Source organism: Temnothorax longispinosus, chromosome 4 (genome assembly GCF_030848805.1).
Source record: "Temnothorax longispinosus isolate EJ_2023e chromosome 4, Tlon_JGU_v1, whole genome shotgun sequence".
Taxonomy (NCBI): Eukaryota; Metazoa; Arthropoda; class Insecta; order Hymenoptera; family Formicidae; genus Temnothorax; species Temnothorax longispinosus.
This window is the reverse complement of record NC_092361.1, coordinates 17,282,349-17,300,000: the sequence shown is the minus strand read 5'-3', so window position 1 is coordinate 17,300,000 and position 17,652 is coordinate 17,282,349. Positions and strand designations below refer to the sequence as shown.

General features: G+C 29.2%; 3 protein-coding genes and 1 long non-coding RNA gene across 6 annotated transcripts in view; 1 reads left to right on the top strand and 3 right to left on the bottom strand.

The window, feature by feature from the left end:
- Positions 1–17,652, top strand: part of LOC139812403 (uncharacterized) — a 339,231-nt gene that overhangs the window by 197,452 nt on the left and 124,127 nt on the right. The window lies entirely within an intron of this gene.
- Positions 1,137–4,782, bottom strand: LOC139811570 (uncharacterized). Its single transcript, XM_071775844.1, has 7 exons — positions 4,115–4,782; positions 3,334–3,608; positions 3,028–3,189; positions 2,395–2,650; positions 2,047–2,115; positions 1,878–1,967; positions 1,137–1,667 (listed from the first exon to the last, which is right to left on the bottom strand). Exons 1-7 carry the CDS (start codon positions 4,373–4,375, stop codon positions 1,593–1,595), a joined length of 1,188 nt encoding a protein of 395 aa, XP_071631945.1. The 5' UTR covers positions 4,376–4,782; the 3' UTR covers positions 1,137–1,592.
- On the bottom strand, positions 8,164–11,829 carry LOC139811891 (uncharacterized). The gene is made up of 7 exons (XM_071776347.1): positions 11,036–11,829; positions 9,983–10,248; positions 9,442–9,603; positions 9,004–9,256; positions 8,761–8,829; positions 8,568–8,654; positions 8,164–8,336 (listed from the first exon to the last, which is right to left on the bottom strand). The coding sequence occupies exons 1-7, from the start codon at positions 11,360–11,362 to the stop codon at positions 8,277–8,279; spliced, it is 1,224 nt and encodes a 407-aa protein (XP_071632448.1). The 5' UTR covers positions 11,363–11,829; the 3' UTR covers positions 8,164–8,276.
- On the bottom strand, positions 12,015–16,400 carry LOC139811897 (putative gustatory receptor 28b). Of its 3 annotated transcripts, none has more exons than XM_071776378.1 (8): positions 14,522–16,400; positions 13,997–14,277; positions 13,478–13,630; positions 13,064–13,319; positions 12,919–13,002; positions 12,738–12,827; positions 12,403–12,499; positions 12,015–12,268 (listed from the first exon to the last, which is right to left on the bottom strand). In XM_071776378.1, exons 1-7 carry the CDS (start codon positions 14,807–14,809, stop codon positions 12,425–12,427), a joined length of 1,227 nt encoding a protein of 408 aa, XP_071632479.1. In that variant the 5' UTR covers positions 14,810–16,400; the 3' UTR covers positions 12,015–12,268; positions 12,403–12,424. The 3 variants fall into 3 exon arrangements, with proteins under 3 accessions (XP_071632479.1, XP_071632480.1, XP_071632478.1); XM_071776379.1 differs by lacking the exon at positions 12,015–12,268 and having other exon boundaries at positions 12,277–12,499; positions 14,522–14,751; positions 14,824–16,400; XM_071776377.1 differs by lacking the exon at positions 12,015–12,268 and having other exon boundaries at positions 12,277–12,499.

The window sequence follows — 17,652 nt, the reverse complement described above, 5'->3', positions numbered from 1 at the left end:
TCGAGATATTCAGCTTCAAAGTTCCGATTTTTAACACGGGATCCCTATTTTGAGCTCTCTCGACACGGACATTTTAATGAATAATAAGTACAGTTTTCTTAGAATTTTTTTAAAAAAATAGTATAAGATGCCTCATATTATTAGTAACGTGTGACAATAAAGTTCGATATAGCAAGCGGTATTTATTTTTGAGAAATAGTCGTCTAAAGAACACTATCGGACATAATTTTCGTCTGCTCGGAGGCAGGAAGAGGGAGAGATCACTGCGAGACTTGGCAACGTTGCTACCGCTGCGACATATAGGTTAAGTAGAGAACGTCAAGATCTTATGGGGAACGTTATTTAAATCAAGTTATTTAATCTTTTTTCTTTATGATTCATTATTATTTACTTTTAGAATGCTCAATAAACAAGTAGAACGTACTCATTTATGATTGGTATTGGAGAAATGGAAACGGAACAAAAATTTGCCAGATCGAGTAAAGCTGCGCGGCTAGACGAGTTTCAGACTTTTGCGCACGGAAGTAGTTGTCAACCATATCATTACTCCGTGTGTCTGAGTTGAGCACAACTGCCACCGGAGAACGTCCTTAAAAGATATTTTTTATATTGTTTTAAAAAGAATAGTTTTACTATATTAAATGTAATAGTTTACTATATTATTGCCGAAAAGAGCTACTAATTTATATGATCTTAATTAATATGTATATATTATATTTTACGTTTTTTATTACTATTTCTTGTAGTAGTTTAATGTTGCAAAAAACTGTTAGCTTTATTTATCAATCAATGATTTACTTCAGAACTAAAATTATCTGAATACATCCAAGATTACACTTTTTAGTGATAAAATTATGTTAAATTTTTTCCTACCTTATCATAGTACAATCCAATTATAATTGACAATAACGTTATAAAAGTGGTTAGCCAATGGCACATATGATGCCAGACTGAATAAATATTCATATAAAACGCTGCAATGGAATTCACATAATAGTAAGTCAACCACAATAGCAGTATGTATAAAAGACTGAGCCATGGTCTGGAGCGACCTGCCGGAAACTCGACAATTCTTAAACCAAACACGAAATTGATTATCAGGAGAGGCGACAGAACCGTTCGAATGTTCTCGGTCATTGTAGGTATCGTTGAAATTACAAACTACAATGCTTTTTCTGTTGAGTGAATGACTACAACGATGGATTTCCATAATTGTAATTGCGGCACTTATGCATATTGAAATTATCGATCTCTGTTAAATTTTACATACCACGTGCCGTACAAACAGGTCTAATGACGTGTGTCGACATAAAGTAAATGCATTTATAACAAAAAATTCGATACTATTACTTTTTAGTATTTTTATTGAAATAAGGTTGTTGAAAAATACGTTGGTGTATGTTTTTATACAAAGCAAATATCGATAGTAAATATTGATGTTATTCTTACATCTCTATATTAATATACTTATTTATTTGCCGGATTGTTGTATGATAACATTGCATGTATTTAAAAAAATTACCGTATAATAAATAAGATAAATATGTACTTTTTAATCAGTATTAGTTGGTAAACTGACGAAGAAAATAATTTTAATAAACGTAACTGTCTCCTTTTGGAGGTGATTGTATCACAAATACTATAATCATCGCAACGAAGCTTGCACACTAGAAAGAATTATTTGCTATTTATCATTTTATTTACTTTAATACAGTAAAATAGTATAATAGATTATCTATATTAGTATTCTATTGTTATATAGTAAAAAGATTTTATTTCCGATATGTTTAAACTTAAATTAACTTCTAATCTTATAATATAATTATTATTTATAATATAATCTAAAATTTATTATATATCAAAAGATAGTTACATACCTCACGAAGAAATTTAGAACCAAAATAAAAAAGCCCAAGCCCGGAGATTTTTAATGGCCTCTTGAATATTTGGAACAGAAATTGCATAATCTGTAAATAATTATGTAATTAAAAACATTTAATTACATATTTTGTGCAAGTACACATTTACACAAAAATTGTCGCTTACAGTTTCATGAGTCTCGACATCAAAAGTAAGATTTGTCAATCTGTTCAAAAATGTCTCCGTTCTATTTGCCTAATATTAACAAAATTTTATTAACAACTACGCGTATATTTGAATAAAAAATAAATCATATGTATAGAAAATATTTATTATATTTTCAAACAAATTTTGACATCTTTGAATAATATTGTAATATCTTACCTAATAAAAGTAACTAAAAGGAGAGAAGAGAAAGCAAGAAATTTTTTTTTATAAATATGTATGAAAACATATTAATTACTAATACATATAAATAATAAACAAATTAGGATTTTATTGTTTTTGCATATATATTTTTGTAAATATATGTACCTTAGCACAAACTCTCTCGCAGATGTAGTTAAGGACAATCATTTTTATAGTGTTGATTAGGATCCAAAGATAAATACCCGCAGAATCTATCAGTTTTTCGTACGTGAAGTTGTTATGTAACATCATCATTGTGATATAGCATTCATAAATAATTTGTACTGTGAAAACATGAAATGCAATTGCTTGCATCACCATTTGCGATCCAAATATCGTGTTTAATTCACGTGATATTGAACACAGTTCGAGATGAATATGCCTGGCGAAATGTATGTGATAAATGGTAATTTTGGCTCATCACATAAAATGTACATACAATAAAGTATAATAGAGATACTGTATTTACTTTATACGCAGCTTTCAAACTTTCATTTACAAAGTTTATAAAGTCTATTACAAGAATAAATTTTATAAAACTTTTGTTAAAGTACCTACATTATATTTTCCTACTTAATTGTTTCTTGCTTAGAAAATAATTATATTTATCTATTTTGAACACATATGTATAATAATAATAAGTAATATTTTTTTCATATATCAATAAATCGATCCTTTAGTATAATTTTAATTTATTACCATGATATACAGTTTGAGAACTGCTATAATATATATGTATATACTTCCTGCTATTCTTACATTAAAATCCATATATCTTGTTTAGATGTTTCAGTGCCAGCCATGTGTCGGCGAATTAGGGGCGAAGTAGAAGTTGCCCATGCATATCTTACTCTTTGTTTTTTTTGCTCTTCTATCTCTTGAATATACTTGTTAACATGCTCAAATTGAGATCCTATATATCTGCATTAAATTCGATGCAAAATAATTAATTTACAGAATAAATTTATTGAATCTGTCTACATGATATGTACATTGTACAATTTATCATAATACTGTACTCTGTTAAAAAATAATATTTATTATATGCAAACGTTATTTACAAACCTTAGCAGCGTTATGTACATTAAATCGTACAGCGTGTTGATATGAATAGGATGGTTTACAATAGATGGTACACATATAGCCATTTTGGGGTAAGATTTAGGAATATGTCGACTGTACCACAAATAATCGTTTACATCTAATAAAAATATCGAGACGATCCAGCCAATGATTAACCATATAATTTGTACCCGCAATTTTGCATAATTCTTTGATATCCCAAGTTTCTCGAATGTGTTGTTTACAATATCTAGTTTGTCCAAACAACTTTTAAATTTCTGAAAGTATTGCAAACAAACGGAGAAATATATATCTTAAGAACTATACAAATAACGGGACATACAGGAATAATTATAATATTATATTAAATATAATATTATTATATATTTATGATATTATAAAATTTATGATACTATCAAACAATACAGCAATATATGTGTAAAAATATATTTAAATATTGATAATATTAGAATATCTTTTAAATACTTGCCAATATATATTTTAAAGAAATATATATCTATTTATTTCTTATTATTTTGCACTATACATATTTTATACTATTATTTAATATGTTGTAAATTTATTTTTGGAAATGCTGCATTTATTATTCAATTTTCTTAAAATGGATTTGCATAACTTTCAAAGATAGTGTAGTGATAGATAGTCATACATAATATAACATAATAATATAATTTAATTTTTGAACGTTTCTTTTTTAATGTACATGTATAAGAATGTGAGAAAGAGAATGAAATCGATACAACATTAGGCCGAATTAGCGTACCTTATTATGATAGAAATTGAATAACATATATAGTATTGCAAAAACCACGTTAGTGTAAGCAAACATAGGAAATTCAAGTTTGTTCCTCTGAAGAAATATTCTCGTTTTAAAGAAGATATAAATGTAAGACAACCATAATATCAGAATGTAAAAAATGGTGAGACAAAATCTCAGCTGATTTTGAGGATAGCCAAACACTCCAAATCCGCATAAGCACAACACGGTCAAAAGTGGTGATATAGCCATTTGAATATTCTTCATGGTGATTTTTTAGCGCGATTAACTTAAGAACTCTTACTTCGTGTCAGGATATTAAACGTCTGTCTTGTTATAAATGTGTTGTAATGTGAAATAACACAAATTACATTTATACCATCATGATCGAAAAAATAATTTCCGTAATTTTAATAATTATGCTAGCACTTACGCGAATTGAAAAAATCGACCTGCTAGAAAAAAAACTGTTTACGAATCAAATAGGCATAGTAATTCAAATTATAATGAAGTGAAAGAAGCGAAAAAGGATAAAATGTAATGTGCATTTGCATGTTTAAATATTATTTTCTCATATTTAAAACAATATTATTTTTCTTCGATATTCCTCTTATGGATGTCCTTGTATCACTATTATTATGATTGACGCAATATTTCGCGCAAATTGAAAGAAAAATTGTTTCTTATGTTTTAGCTTTTTAGCGTGTCTATTAATATTTCTAGGGACTAATTATTTATAATAATATTATACACTTTTGCAAATTATATTAATTATATTTATTAATTATATTATCCAAAAATAACTACAGACCCATTGTACGAAGTTGTAACCATAATAGTAAAATCCAAGCCCAGAGATTTGTAATGGCCTTTGTAACAGTTGCAATAGAAACTGAGTAATATGTAAATAATTATATAATTAAAAATGTTTAATTTTGCACAAGTATTCAAGCAATCAAAATCGTTGCTTATGTTATTCTGCATCTCGTCATCAAAAATATGATTTGTCAATCTATTGAGAAACATCTCGGTTCTATTTGCCTAATATTAATTAAATGCGAAATATCTCTATATACATATATATAAGATTAATATAGATTAATCATGTTTTTAAAAAGATTAATTTATATTTTTTGTTGCTTTGAAATGGTGTTAAAGAAATATTTTAGCAGCTTTAACTTGATTATAGCTAATATAATATTATGATTTTTTTGTAAACATATATATATATCTATTTTCTATTGACGCAAATAAATCATAAATTACAGATATTATTTGGCTACTGAATAATTTGAATGTACTTTGGTGCAAATTTCCTCGCAGACATAATTAAAAACAAAGAAATAACTGTTTATTTATATTTAGTCGATAACAATAAACGTTTCGAGATAATTAAAAACAATTATTTTAGTGATACTGTTTATGGCCCAAGCCAAAATAATTAAAATATCGATTTTTATTTGATATATAGAGTGTGTATTTATCATCATGATTGAATCATAAAGTAGGATAACAAGTTGTATTATGCAAATTTGTAATGTAGTCGTCTGCAGCACTATTTGAAATCCAAATATCGTGTTTAATTTACGTGATATCGAGCACAATTCTAGATGTACGTGCCTGCGAAATGCTCAATCAAGTGAACAATTTTCGTGTACAATATATGAATTAGGTAAATGTACCAATGCCTGGTCAGTGGGTACACGTACCTATGTCTGAACACCTTTGTCATTTTAGTCCTTAAATAAGTATAACGCAAATTAATGTTTGGATAGCGTAACTAAAGTTTCAAAATACAAGGAAAATATTTTTATCTTTAATTTTAATTCGCGTTATACTCATTTTAAGGACTAAAATGATAAAGGTGTCCAGACATAGGTACCTACATGTTTACTGACTATCCAGGTATTGGTACATTTACCTTACTAAATATAGTAGATCTTTGTTTCACATATTCGCAGTTTTCAAACTTGTCTTGTTACGAAATACTCTTTCAAAAACAAAACGATAGAAAGTTTTAGTGAAACGTAAAAAATATATTATCTCTAATTAATATTTCTTTATTTGAAGAATAACTGAATTCTACTAAACTATTTATATTTAAATTGTTTGTGAATATATTAATTTCTGGATATAACAAAAATTAAAAGTAACATTTTTTGTCACAAATATTTTGCGATTTTATTGTATTATTACTGCTTGCAGTTTGAGGATTGTTATGTATAGTATGCTACATTTTCTGTGAACTATTCTTACATTAAGATCCATATAAGTCGCTTATTGTTAGATGTTTTGGTACCAGCCATTTGTCGGCGAATCAGAGGTAAAACAGAATTTGTTCAGGCATGCCTTATTCGCTGGTTTTTTTGCTCTGTTATTTCTTGAATATGCTGATTTATGTGTTCAAATTGAGATCCGATGTATCTGCAGTGAACGTGGTACAAAAAAAAATAATTTATTGCTATAATAATAATTGCATAAGCTGCATTTCATATTGCAAAAAATTTATTTTATTGTATTGCAATCTTATCTGTACACACTTCAGTAATATTGTAATTAACATATTATATAGCGTATTGATATGGAGCGTACAGTTTATTACGAATGTCAAATATATTGCTTTTATGGTGTAAAATGTGGGAATTCGTCCAATTAACCATAAACTGTCTAATGTATTCATAACAAAGATTGAAAGAATCCATCCAATGATCAACCATTTAATCCACATGCGTAATTTCTTATAATTGTTCGGTGTCCCGAATTTTTCCAATGTATCATTTACGATATTCAATTTATTTAGACAATCTTTAAAATTCTAAAAAAATGTGTTACAAAAAAATATGTACTTCGAAAACTGTGTACATAAGATAAGACATTTATAACATTAGGTACTTGCTGTACTTTAAAAATCAATCTTCGATATTTTTTCTTTGCACACATCTTGGTATTATCTATATATTATAAAATAATAAAAATGTAGCAAAATATATTAGGATATCTTTTAAATATTTATGATTAAATGTTTTAAAATTATTATTTTTTATAGATTCTATTTTATATTATTTTACATTGTGCCTAAGGTGGCATAAGTCTATTCTTTAAAAATCTTGAAACAGATATATAGCAATATAATATGTATATACTACATATACCATATACCTACATATTACATTGCTATTGCGTATGTATATACTTATATTTATCGAAGAAACATTTTAAAATTAGACTTATACTATTTTTAAAATAAATACCTCACATAATTTAATTATATAATTTTTAAGTAGTTTTTCTTTAATATATTATGAGAAATTATTGTGTTTTTTATATATGCAAAATTATGTAAAATTTTCATACCTTAATGTAATACAAATTAAACAGCATATATAGATATCACAGCACAAATGTTAATATAGCCGTCACAACTATAGGGGAAAGCTAATCTTATATTTTTTAAGAAATATCCATGTTTTAAAGGTGATGTAAGTATAAAGTAGCAATAATATTAGAATATAGAAGATGGTGAAACATAGTCTCGGCCAACCTTGAGGATATTGAAATATCCCATACGACATATCTGAATAAGCACAATGCGATTGAAAGCGATCGTATTATAGCACTTGAATATTCTTCATGGATTTTTTTCTGCGAGATTCAACTAGGGATATCGCGTTGAGGTATTAAACATCCGTCATGACACTACGAAATAATGGAGATTACCTTGACATTGACATGGCCCGAAGATAAATGTCTCTATAATTTCAGGAATAAATGTGCTAGCACTTATGTAGATTAAAAGAATCGATTTGTTAAAGAAAGCATTACTTTTGCTAATAAAAAAAAAAATAAAAAACAATTTGCACTATAGTTGAGTGAAGACCGTGAAATGAAGACTAAATAATGACATAATTTTTTTCAGTGTAGTATTATAGTTCTGTTTTATATTTCCTTATATTTAGAACAATTGGAATCCTTTTTAGAAAATAAAGACTACAAAATGAGCTGTTAATACAAAAGTTTAAATAAAATTAAAACAAATTAAAACAGACAAGTTTATATTGAGCATGACAGGTTTATATTTTATTTTTTATTACTTACAAAATACATATATGTTTTCTTAAAAACTTAAATGTGACAAATATTATGTGTTAGCGCATCTGCGTATTTCATTCTAATCAATGTAACCCATCTGTATTACAATCACCAAGACTGTCACAATTGACTTGTAGAACTGAAAAATATGCTTTAATTGTACTTAATGAAAACAATTTAGTTAAACTGCATAAATTGAAAAGAAGATTTTGAATATGTAACATAACAACAAAAAATATAAAATACAGATAATAAAATAGAAAATGTTTTAAATATTATGTTGCTATTTAGATATTTATGTAGTTTACAAAAGATTGAATATATTTGTATTCTATTATATATTTATACTTTTACTAAATGTAGAACATACCCCGCGAATGAAATTATAACCAAAGTAGGAAAATCCCGAGCCAAATTTTATTTCCGTTTGTTTTATTTGTAGTATAAATTGTAGAGTCTAATGGAAAAAAAATTAAATAAATGTTAAATACAAATTATTATATATATAGGATAGTTAACATGAAAATTCTATATACGAAATTATGTAGTAATTATGTATTTACCTGTTCACGTAAGTCTTCATCGAGATTGTCATTGGACAATTTGTAGAGATTTGCTATTGTCTTGTTTGCCTGAAATTACATTAATATAAATTAAAACTTGCAGCTACGTTAACAGTTTTACACAGAATAAGATCAAATAGCTTAAATGAAATCTATTTGACATAGCTTTCATTGTTGCAAAATAGTTACTTGTACTTATCATACTGATTATAATTAATTACTAATAATTTTAGTCTACTATACCTTATAGTAGACAGTTTGACAGATATGATTTAATATGAGAATAATGACGCTATACATGATACCCCAAACATAAGCAAATATGTTGTCTAAAATATGTCCAGATGATTTTGAAGTCTTGCTTATATACGTCGAATAAATTTCGAGACACAGTTCTAGAATAAACGCAAAGTAAGATGTCATTTGTACTGTCATTTGCACATTGAATACTTTGTTTAGCTCGCGTGATATGAGGCATATCTGTAGGTGGACGTGCCTGTAATTGAACCGTAATTGTTATTGTTATAATTAAATAAATCACAGAGATACGTACGAAAAGTTCTAAGCGAAAAATGTTTTTAGCATATAAGTCGATTCAAACTTTAATTACAATTTGCGATTTATCTTACACAATTGAAATTGAAATAATATATATGCATACAATAATTTTTTTTAAATTACATTATAATCCACATATATCGCTTGCATTCTTTAGCTTCTGTTTTCCGCTGATTAACTATGATAAATCTATTTCTTTTGATACAATTTGCGTTGTCCTCTAACAAATCAGAATAGAGCAAATGAATGTGCTTGTTGACTTGCTGGAATCTGGAGCTTGTGTATCTGAATTTAATGGAAGAGATCTAACTATATATCTTATTGTTATATTAAAATTAAGACGTTATTACATACACATATTTTAATTGTATTAATTAGCAATAGAAGGTACACTAAATTAGAATTTTGCCTTTTACTAATTATGCTTTAATATACATATTTTATATTTAGTGTATAGAATATAATTTTATTATCTCTTCATTTTACAATGCATTCTTTACAATAACAACTCTAACTGACGAAATTTTATTTAAAATCATTAAAGAATCTCAAAGTATTTGAAAAAAAATTTTTTAATCTTTAAGCTTTTTAGATAGTAAATATTTTGACGCACATTGCGTCGAGTAGCTTTACGAAATTTATATGTATATATGTATATACCGACCCCAGAATAGTTCCCCAAGTCAAAGCACTTAAAGTATTGACATGGAGTAAATAATTTCCCAGAAATGGAACACAGATACGACTGATACTGAAATGATCGTAATTCAGCCAAATACTGTCGACTATATTCATGAAAAGAGACAATGCAATCCATCCGGATATCATTAGAATTATCCATTTACGTAACCGTTGATATTTCTTTGACGATCCCAACAATTCCAATGTGTCGTCCACTATGGAAAGTTTATGTAAGCACATTTTCAATTCCTTCAAAAAATCATATAGATCGATTACGTGACGTAAAAGGGGAATGATTAGAAGAAATTTATATTTTAATAAAAATTATTATTTAGATATATATATAGAAAATGTGATAAAGAAAAAGTTATCAAAATGTGACTATAGCATTTGAAATATAAGGTTTAAAAAAGGTGTATTGAAAATTAATTTAACCCTTAAATGACCAGTGGGGTCCAGCGGACCCCAGACCCTTTAAAATGAAATGTTTTCAAATGTTCTTGCCAAAAATGGAGCTCATGCTCCCATTGATGATAGTTGAGTGATTGACCTACCCGTGTGTACACTTAGCAGTACTCAGTTTACTTAATTTTTTATACTATGTCGAAATTGAAATTTGAACAATATTAGCATTTTATACTCTTCTCTAGACTTTGAACAACATTGAAAAAAATTGTCATAACTAAAGATAAAAAAATCAATGAGTAAGGAGACATTTTTCATGCTGGGGTCTTTTAGACCCCTCAGTGAACTTACGAGATTTTTGAGAGGTATGGCATTTAAGGGTTAAGAGAGTAATAATATACAAATATAAATATTAATTTTACCAAGCATTTTGTATGCAATGAATAATAAAAAAAGCATTAAAATTGATCTGTCTAAAAGTTTTTTATAAATTCATCTTTGTCTGTAACTGTCAGAGATCAAGACTAATTTTCTCAATGAAGAAAATGGTTTAACGATTAAATAAAGATTAAAAATTTTATTAGAAAATTAAGAAAGACTAGGGATTTGTGGTACATTTTAAGACTCTTACCTTATAACGAAACAAGCTAACAAGCATCGACACAATTGCGGAGATCATTATTATCATACTAGGCCAAGATGTGTACAAGAATAAAGTAGAAGAGATGTAGACTAGATAGTAGAAGAAATACGCAAAAAGACTCCATGTGGTCAAGAAATATAGACAAGTGAGATATGGCCTAGGTTGTCCAAGAGGATATTCGAACAAGCCCAAATTGCAGAACGAGCCGGTGATCAATAATGGTGCCAGCGCTGTCTCGACCGTTTTCGTCATGGTTTCCGGATCACTAATTATAAATTCTTGAATTGTATCTTGCTGCGCGAGACACAAACGCATTTCAATATTTTTCGCAAGAATTTCGAATACATATATGCAGTTTTACTTTCCTTTTCGTAGATCCTCTAGGAAACTTTGCGAAAATTATACTGTAAGATACACATTGGAATTGTCATTTGACCAGCGAGTATTGAGCGATAGAATAAACACATAGATAATCTAGATTAGATTGCTTTTTTCTCGTGCAAGTATTATTTATACGTATGTAGCAAGCAAGTGCACGTTATGCACACGGTTATAAACGAGTATCCTTGCGATATTGCGTCTTTATACCGAACTCAAGTGTATTTAATGAATACTCTTTATTTACATGACTTTTAACGACACGTGTCGACACGTGTCGACTTGAGTTAAAGCTGATAGCTTCGATAAAGCATTTTATATATAGAAGTTAATGCGCACAATATGTTTCGTAAATTAAAGGTACGTAAAATTCTTTTTGTAATAATAATATGATTTGTAAATGTAAATAAAAAGCTTAATTCATAATATTTTCTATATATGTTTTATGTGTGTAAAACTGTATGTATGTATGTGCACTTTTATAGCATTCAATTTTGTAAAAAAAGAAGTTTATATTTATATGTAATTTATATCATAAACAGAATTTCTGATTAAGGTCTATTACTTCTCGCGTTTTATGTTTTAATTCTTTGTCAGTGTTAAAGTTTAATTAATTATATGTAGATACATATTAAGTGGAAAATAAAAATATCACGACCCCTCTTCCACTTTTTTCCGACTTGTATAGATTTGGGTTGTAATATACAATGGAAAAAAAGATATTAAGATCATTATATTTAATCTTTCTATAATATTTGAGAATATGGAACAAGTATATATATATAATACTATTATTATTAAAATATACTCAAATGAAACACAAGATGCTTACATTTATAGCTTCTGAAAAAAAATTTTTGTTTTAATTATTATCTTACTAATATTTCATAAGTCTCTAAGTATTGTTTAATCGGTACAAATATATATAAAATAATTTTGATATGATATTAAGCTTAATAAAGTATTTGATTCCTTACTTTCTTCTTTGATAGCAAATTATCAGCCACTTAGAGGACTGATATTTACTTCTATTTGCACCATGATAATCACGAACGTCACAATCGTTATGCAAAACTGAAAAAGAAACGTAGCAATTAGCAGAGTTTAAAAAGAGTAATTTATTGCAAAACTATAAGATAAATTTAAAAATAGAAACGCTTGCCATAACTATAGTACTACGGTAGCAATAAAAAAAATAATAGTTTTGATGGAGATAATCTTAAAAGAGTAATTTTTTGGATTTCTGTATTTTATGGTTTAAAACTCAAAAAATAAAATGGTAGAGACAGAGAGAGATAAATGTAAAGCAAACCTTTTGCAAGCACTCATTTCCAAGGTTGAAAAGATTCATTCCAGTTAATTTCAAACGATGATGCATTGCTTGAAAAGTAAACTGATAAATCTATAGATAAATAGTCATTATTTAAGTTTGATTTATTTGTTATATATTTATTTTGTGCTCATATTTAATTTATTTATTAAAATATATTTACCTCCTTTCGTGCATCAGCGTACTGACGGGTATTTAATAGGGTATTTGACGGTATTTGATAAATTATTTTGTTAATTTCATTTGCCTGAAACTCGGAATTCATTATTATTGAATATACATTTTTATCTTGCATTAAATGATTTTACCTTAATCATAACACTTTCACATATGTAATTTACAACGTATACTCTTATTAATAATGCGAAGAACGATAAGCAGACATTAATCCATATATATGATGATTGTGATATTTCCTTTGAAAGCACCTGCATTAACATCATGCATATACCATAAGCCAATGACGTTATGAATATAAAGCACGTTGTCATTTCAAAAGTTATCTGTATTCCAAAGATGGAGTTTAATTCGCGAGCAATGCGACATAATTCTAAATGAAGATGCCTATAAGAAAATATAATTTTTTAATAAATAATGCAAATTTATTTTGTGAAAATTTACAGAAAATAATTATCTTAATTAATTATTTTTTAAAATAAAGTTCAAATTTTTTTATTCAAATAGCACTAAGTCGATAATCTGGTCAGTGTGTTACGATTTACATTGAAGTCCATAATATTTTCTTGTAATTAGTATATAAAGTGTGTCGATGAGTGACTATAGATTTCTTCCATGTACATCTCAGTTCATGATCTTGTCTCACTAATACGTATCGTATATGTTCGTTTAGTTTGTCAAATCTGATACAAATATACCTGTGCAAATAATATTTCTGAAATTATATAACTACATACATCACCGAATGTTAAAATTTTTATTTAAATTACATGTTTCTTTAATTATAATTATGTGTATATAATTTAAATCCTTTAAGGAATAATATTGAACCACCAAAAAATATATCATTTTAAACAATTTTTCTAAAGCTTTTGTTATGAATGCCGAAAATTATTATTTTAGTGTTAATTATATTTTATTAATTTACACACACACACACACACACACACACACACACACACACACACACACACACACACACACACACACACACACACACACGCGCGCGCGCGCATACACTCACACACACATGTGTTGCAGTATTATACAAGTATTATACAAACCATAAAAAAAAGGTAAATAGTGAATCCACGAATGCATTAATATTAAAACAGTAATTTAGTATATGAGCTAGAAATAATCCCCAAGAATTGTCTAAACCTGTCCACTCATTGTATTTTAGGATACCTATTGTATCCAAAAAATTTAGAGAGAGACTATATGCAATCCACCCGATTACCACTAATTTTGAATATTTATGTATCCTTTGATACATCATTGGAACGCCTAATTCTTCCAAAGAATTATCCACAGCAGAAAGCTTTTTCAAGCTTATCTCAAATCTCTAAAACAATAATAAGGCGACAACTGAAATATACACATTTATAGTGACATATAAAATAAGACATTTAAGAAAACTTTAAGTTATTTAATAAAAAATATTAAATTATAAAAGATAAAAATTTTCCACGTACTTATTGTACTTCAATGAAGACTTCAATGATATTAAATATAAATTATATGATACGATATTTAAATATATAAAAATACAATATAAATACAAGAAAGTGAAAATGTAACTTTTGTACCTTTTGATGATAGAAACTCATGATCACAGATATAATAGTGGTAATTATGTTAATTGTCGTAATAATACTATTTATGGTAGTATCAAATAATGCTTTCCATGTAAAGAAAGTTATTGTATAGTGAAGAAGATAAGCATAAGAAAACCAGATAGTCAAACGATATAAAATACTTAAGTATGCAATCCAGCGAATCCTTGGATTCGATTGTTTCATAGGATAGGCGCCTAAACCTATGATGAAACACATAATCAAAAGAGGACGTAAAACTTGTTGAATAGTAACTACCATGGTTACACACTAACGGTTCAAACTTTGTTTGGGATTGCAAAGATAACTCGAAGCTTTATATATGTACGTCTTTACTCAGAGACAGCTTACACTCGACTCCTCTCGTCGACATCGGCGTCGTCACTCTCAACAAAAACCGATCGCCCGCGCTGGGCTCGCACCTATCACGTGAAAGCGCGTCGTCCGGGAGGAGCGCTCCTATCCCTCGTGTCGCGGGTTTTACAAACCAAAATTATACATTATGGTGTGTTCTCATAAAACTATAGTAAAGGAGATAAATCTTCGACGGAAGCTCTAACATACAACTCTAACATACCGCCCACCAAGATTAGTCTACTGATCTTTCTTATATACTGTATCGCTTATAGGTAGTTTACCAAGTTTAGTTATCGCGCGTTTAGAGATACCAGGGGCCGTGCGTACGCTCGCGACTCGCACCAAGTTGTCTTTACCAGCGTGAACCTCGACCATGCGACCAATTTTTCACCTTAAGGGAGGGAGGTTTTCTTTTTTCAATAGTACAAGATCATTGACTTTCAAGTTTTTCTGTTGCGTTTTTCATTTAACACGACTTTGAAGATTGGCCACATACGTACTCGGCCGCCCACCGTTTCCAAAAGTCTTTGACGAAACCCCGGATCAACTCCCATCTGTCTAGACGATTGATTTTCACGTCCGTTAAGTCATCTTCGGAAAGGCTGTTCAAGGGTTCTCCAACGAGGAAATGTCCTGGCGTCAAAGGTTGCAATCAGACGGATCTGATGACAAAGGCGATAGCGGCCTCGAATTCAGACAAGCCTCAATTTGCACTAGTGCCGTAGTCAGTTCTTCAAAGGTAAATAAGGTATTACCCATCAGTCGCTTTAAATGGTATTTACAGGATTTTACTCCTGCTTCCCATAAGCCACCTAGGTGTGGTGAATATGGAAGAATAAAGCACCATTCAATGCCTTTTTTTTGTAAAGCGTCGCCGACGGATCCCTTTATTGAAGTCTGAATAAAGGTATAGAGTTCCTCCAATTCTCGTTTAGCACCCACAAAATTCGTAGCGTTGTCACTGCAAATTTTGCTGGGTAATCCTCGTCGCCCGATAAATCTGCGTAAAGCTGCCAAAAACGCTGCGGTTGATAACTCGCTTGTTGCCTCTAGATGAATAACCTTTGTGGCAAAACATATAAATAAAACCACGTAAGATTTACATGTCTTCCGACCACGTCCCTTGTTGACAAGCATGATGATTGGACCAGCAAAATCAATACCGGTAATAGAGAATGCTCGGGAAGGTTTGATTCTGTCACCATTTCTTGAGTTAATCCCTTTGGATTGTTTCTGACGCACCAGACGCACGAACGACAGACTTTACGTACCAAATTTCTTGCGTTTAATGGCCAATATTGCTGACGTATTGATGCCAATAGTAATTGCTGACTAGCATGTAGCAGAGTACGATGCTCTCTCTCAATTAGCAAGCGTGTGATTTTACATTGCGCGTAGAGCAAAATCGGATGTTTCCTTTGGAAGTTCCAAGAAGCCTCTTGAAGGCGACCGCCTACCCTGATAAGGTCCTCTTCATCCTGGAAAGCTTGCAGTTGATGCAACTGACTTGATCGATGCAGTTCACGTTTATCTTGCAGATTTTTCAAATCCTCTTGAAAGTAGATGCGTTGAGAATATTTGATTATCTCGCGTCTGGCTAGGTCCAACTCTCCCAGAGTTAATCTGGTTAGGATTCTATCCTTGCGTTTCTTGCGGCAATTAAATATGAACCTGAAGCAATAAGCAAGTGATCGCTCGATTTTCGCCAATGTCGAACAATCTCTGACGAGTTTGTGGATGACATCATCTGACGCGGATGATTGATGTGTACACTCTTAAGCATGTGTCGCCAAAAATTGGAGGTACACGTTGAAATATAAACCCTACGTAATTACGAGGGACACAAGTACCATCAAAAATAGAAGGGAAGATGGTACCTCGAAGTCAGGAAGTACGTTATGCGGTACAAATGTACTGGATGATTGGAGATACATTTTTTCTTGTTCCAGTATTTTCAAGAATTAGCTAAATTTTTTGTTGTCATATTATTTTGTTTACATATTAAATGCAATCTGAATGTCTAAATATATTCCCAGTGTATTTTTTTTATGTTTAGTTAAAATTTCTGAATATTTGGCATTTTATAATCAACTATATTATGTTTTAAAAACATAAATGGTGTGTTAAACTTGACTTTACATGACGAAAGATATTTGTATCTAGTAAATTCTAGATATTCCAACCTGCTCTCATCTTTTTTTCTTCCAATCCAATCTTATCTTTCCCCAAACATTTACTTCGAAATTAAAGTAATGATTATTTCTTTTACCAAGCTTTGATATTTCTTGAAAAATCACAGAAAGTTTAACACACAATTTATGTTTTTAAAACATAATATAATCTATATCTATACTATTATTATAAAGAGACAGAGTTTGTCAGTTTGATTGTTTGCCCTCGATGATCTTGGAAACCAATGGACCGAATTTTACTAAAAGTATATGAAATAGGGATAAAATTTCCCGGGGAGTGTCATGATGTGTATAGTTTTTTGTTACCGATTTTCTGGAAATTGGTTTTTTTAAATTTTCTAATTTTTCGAGAAATAATTGACCGAATCTTAAAGAATTGTATATAAAACAGAGGTAGAATTTCCTGAGGAGTGCTATAAACTGTATAGTTTCTTGTTACCGATCTTTTTGGAAATCAGTACGAAATTTAAACGTTTACGAAATTTTTCCAATTTATTGGGGAAATAATTGAGTCTCAAAGAATTGTATGCGACGGAATTGAACTTCAGTCGATAA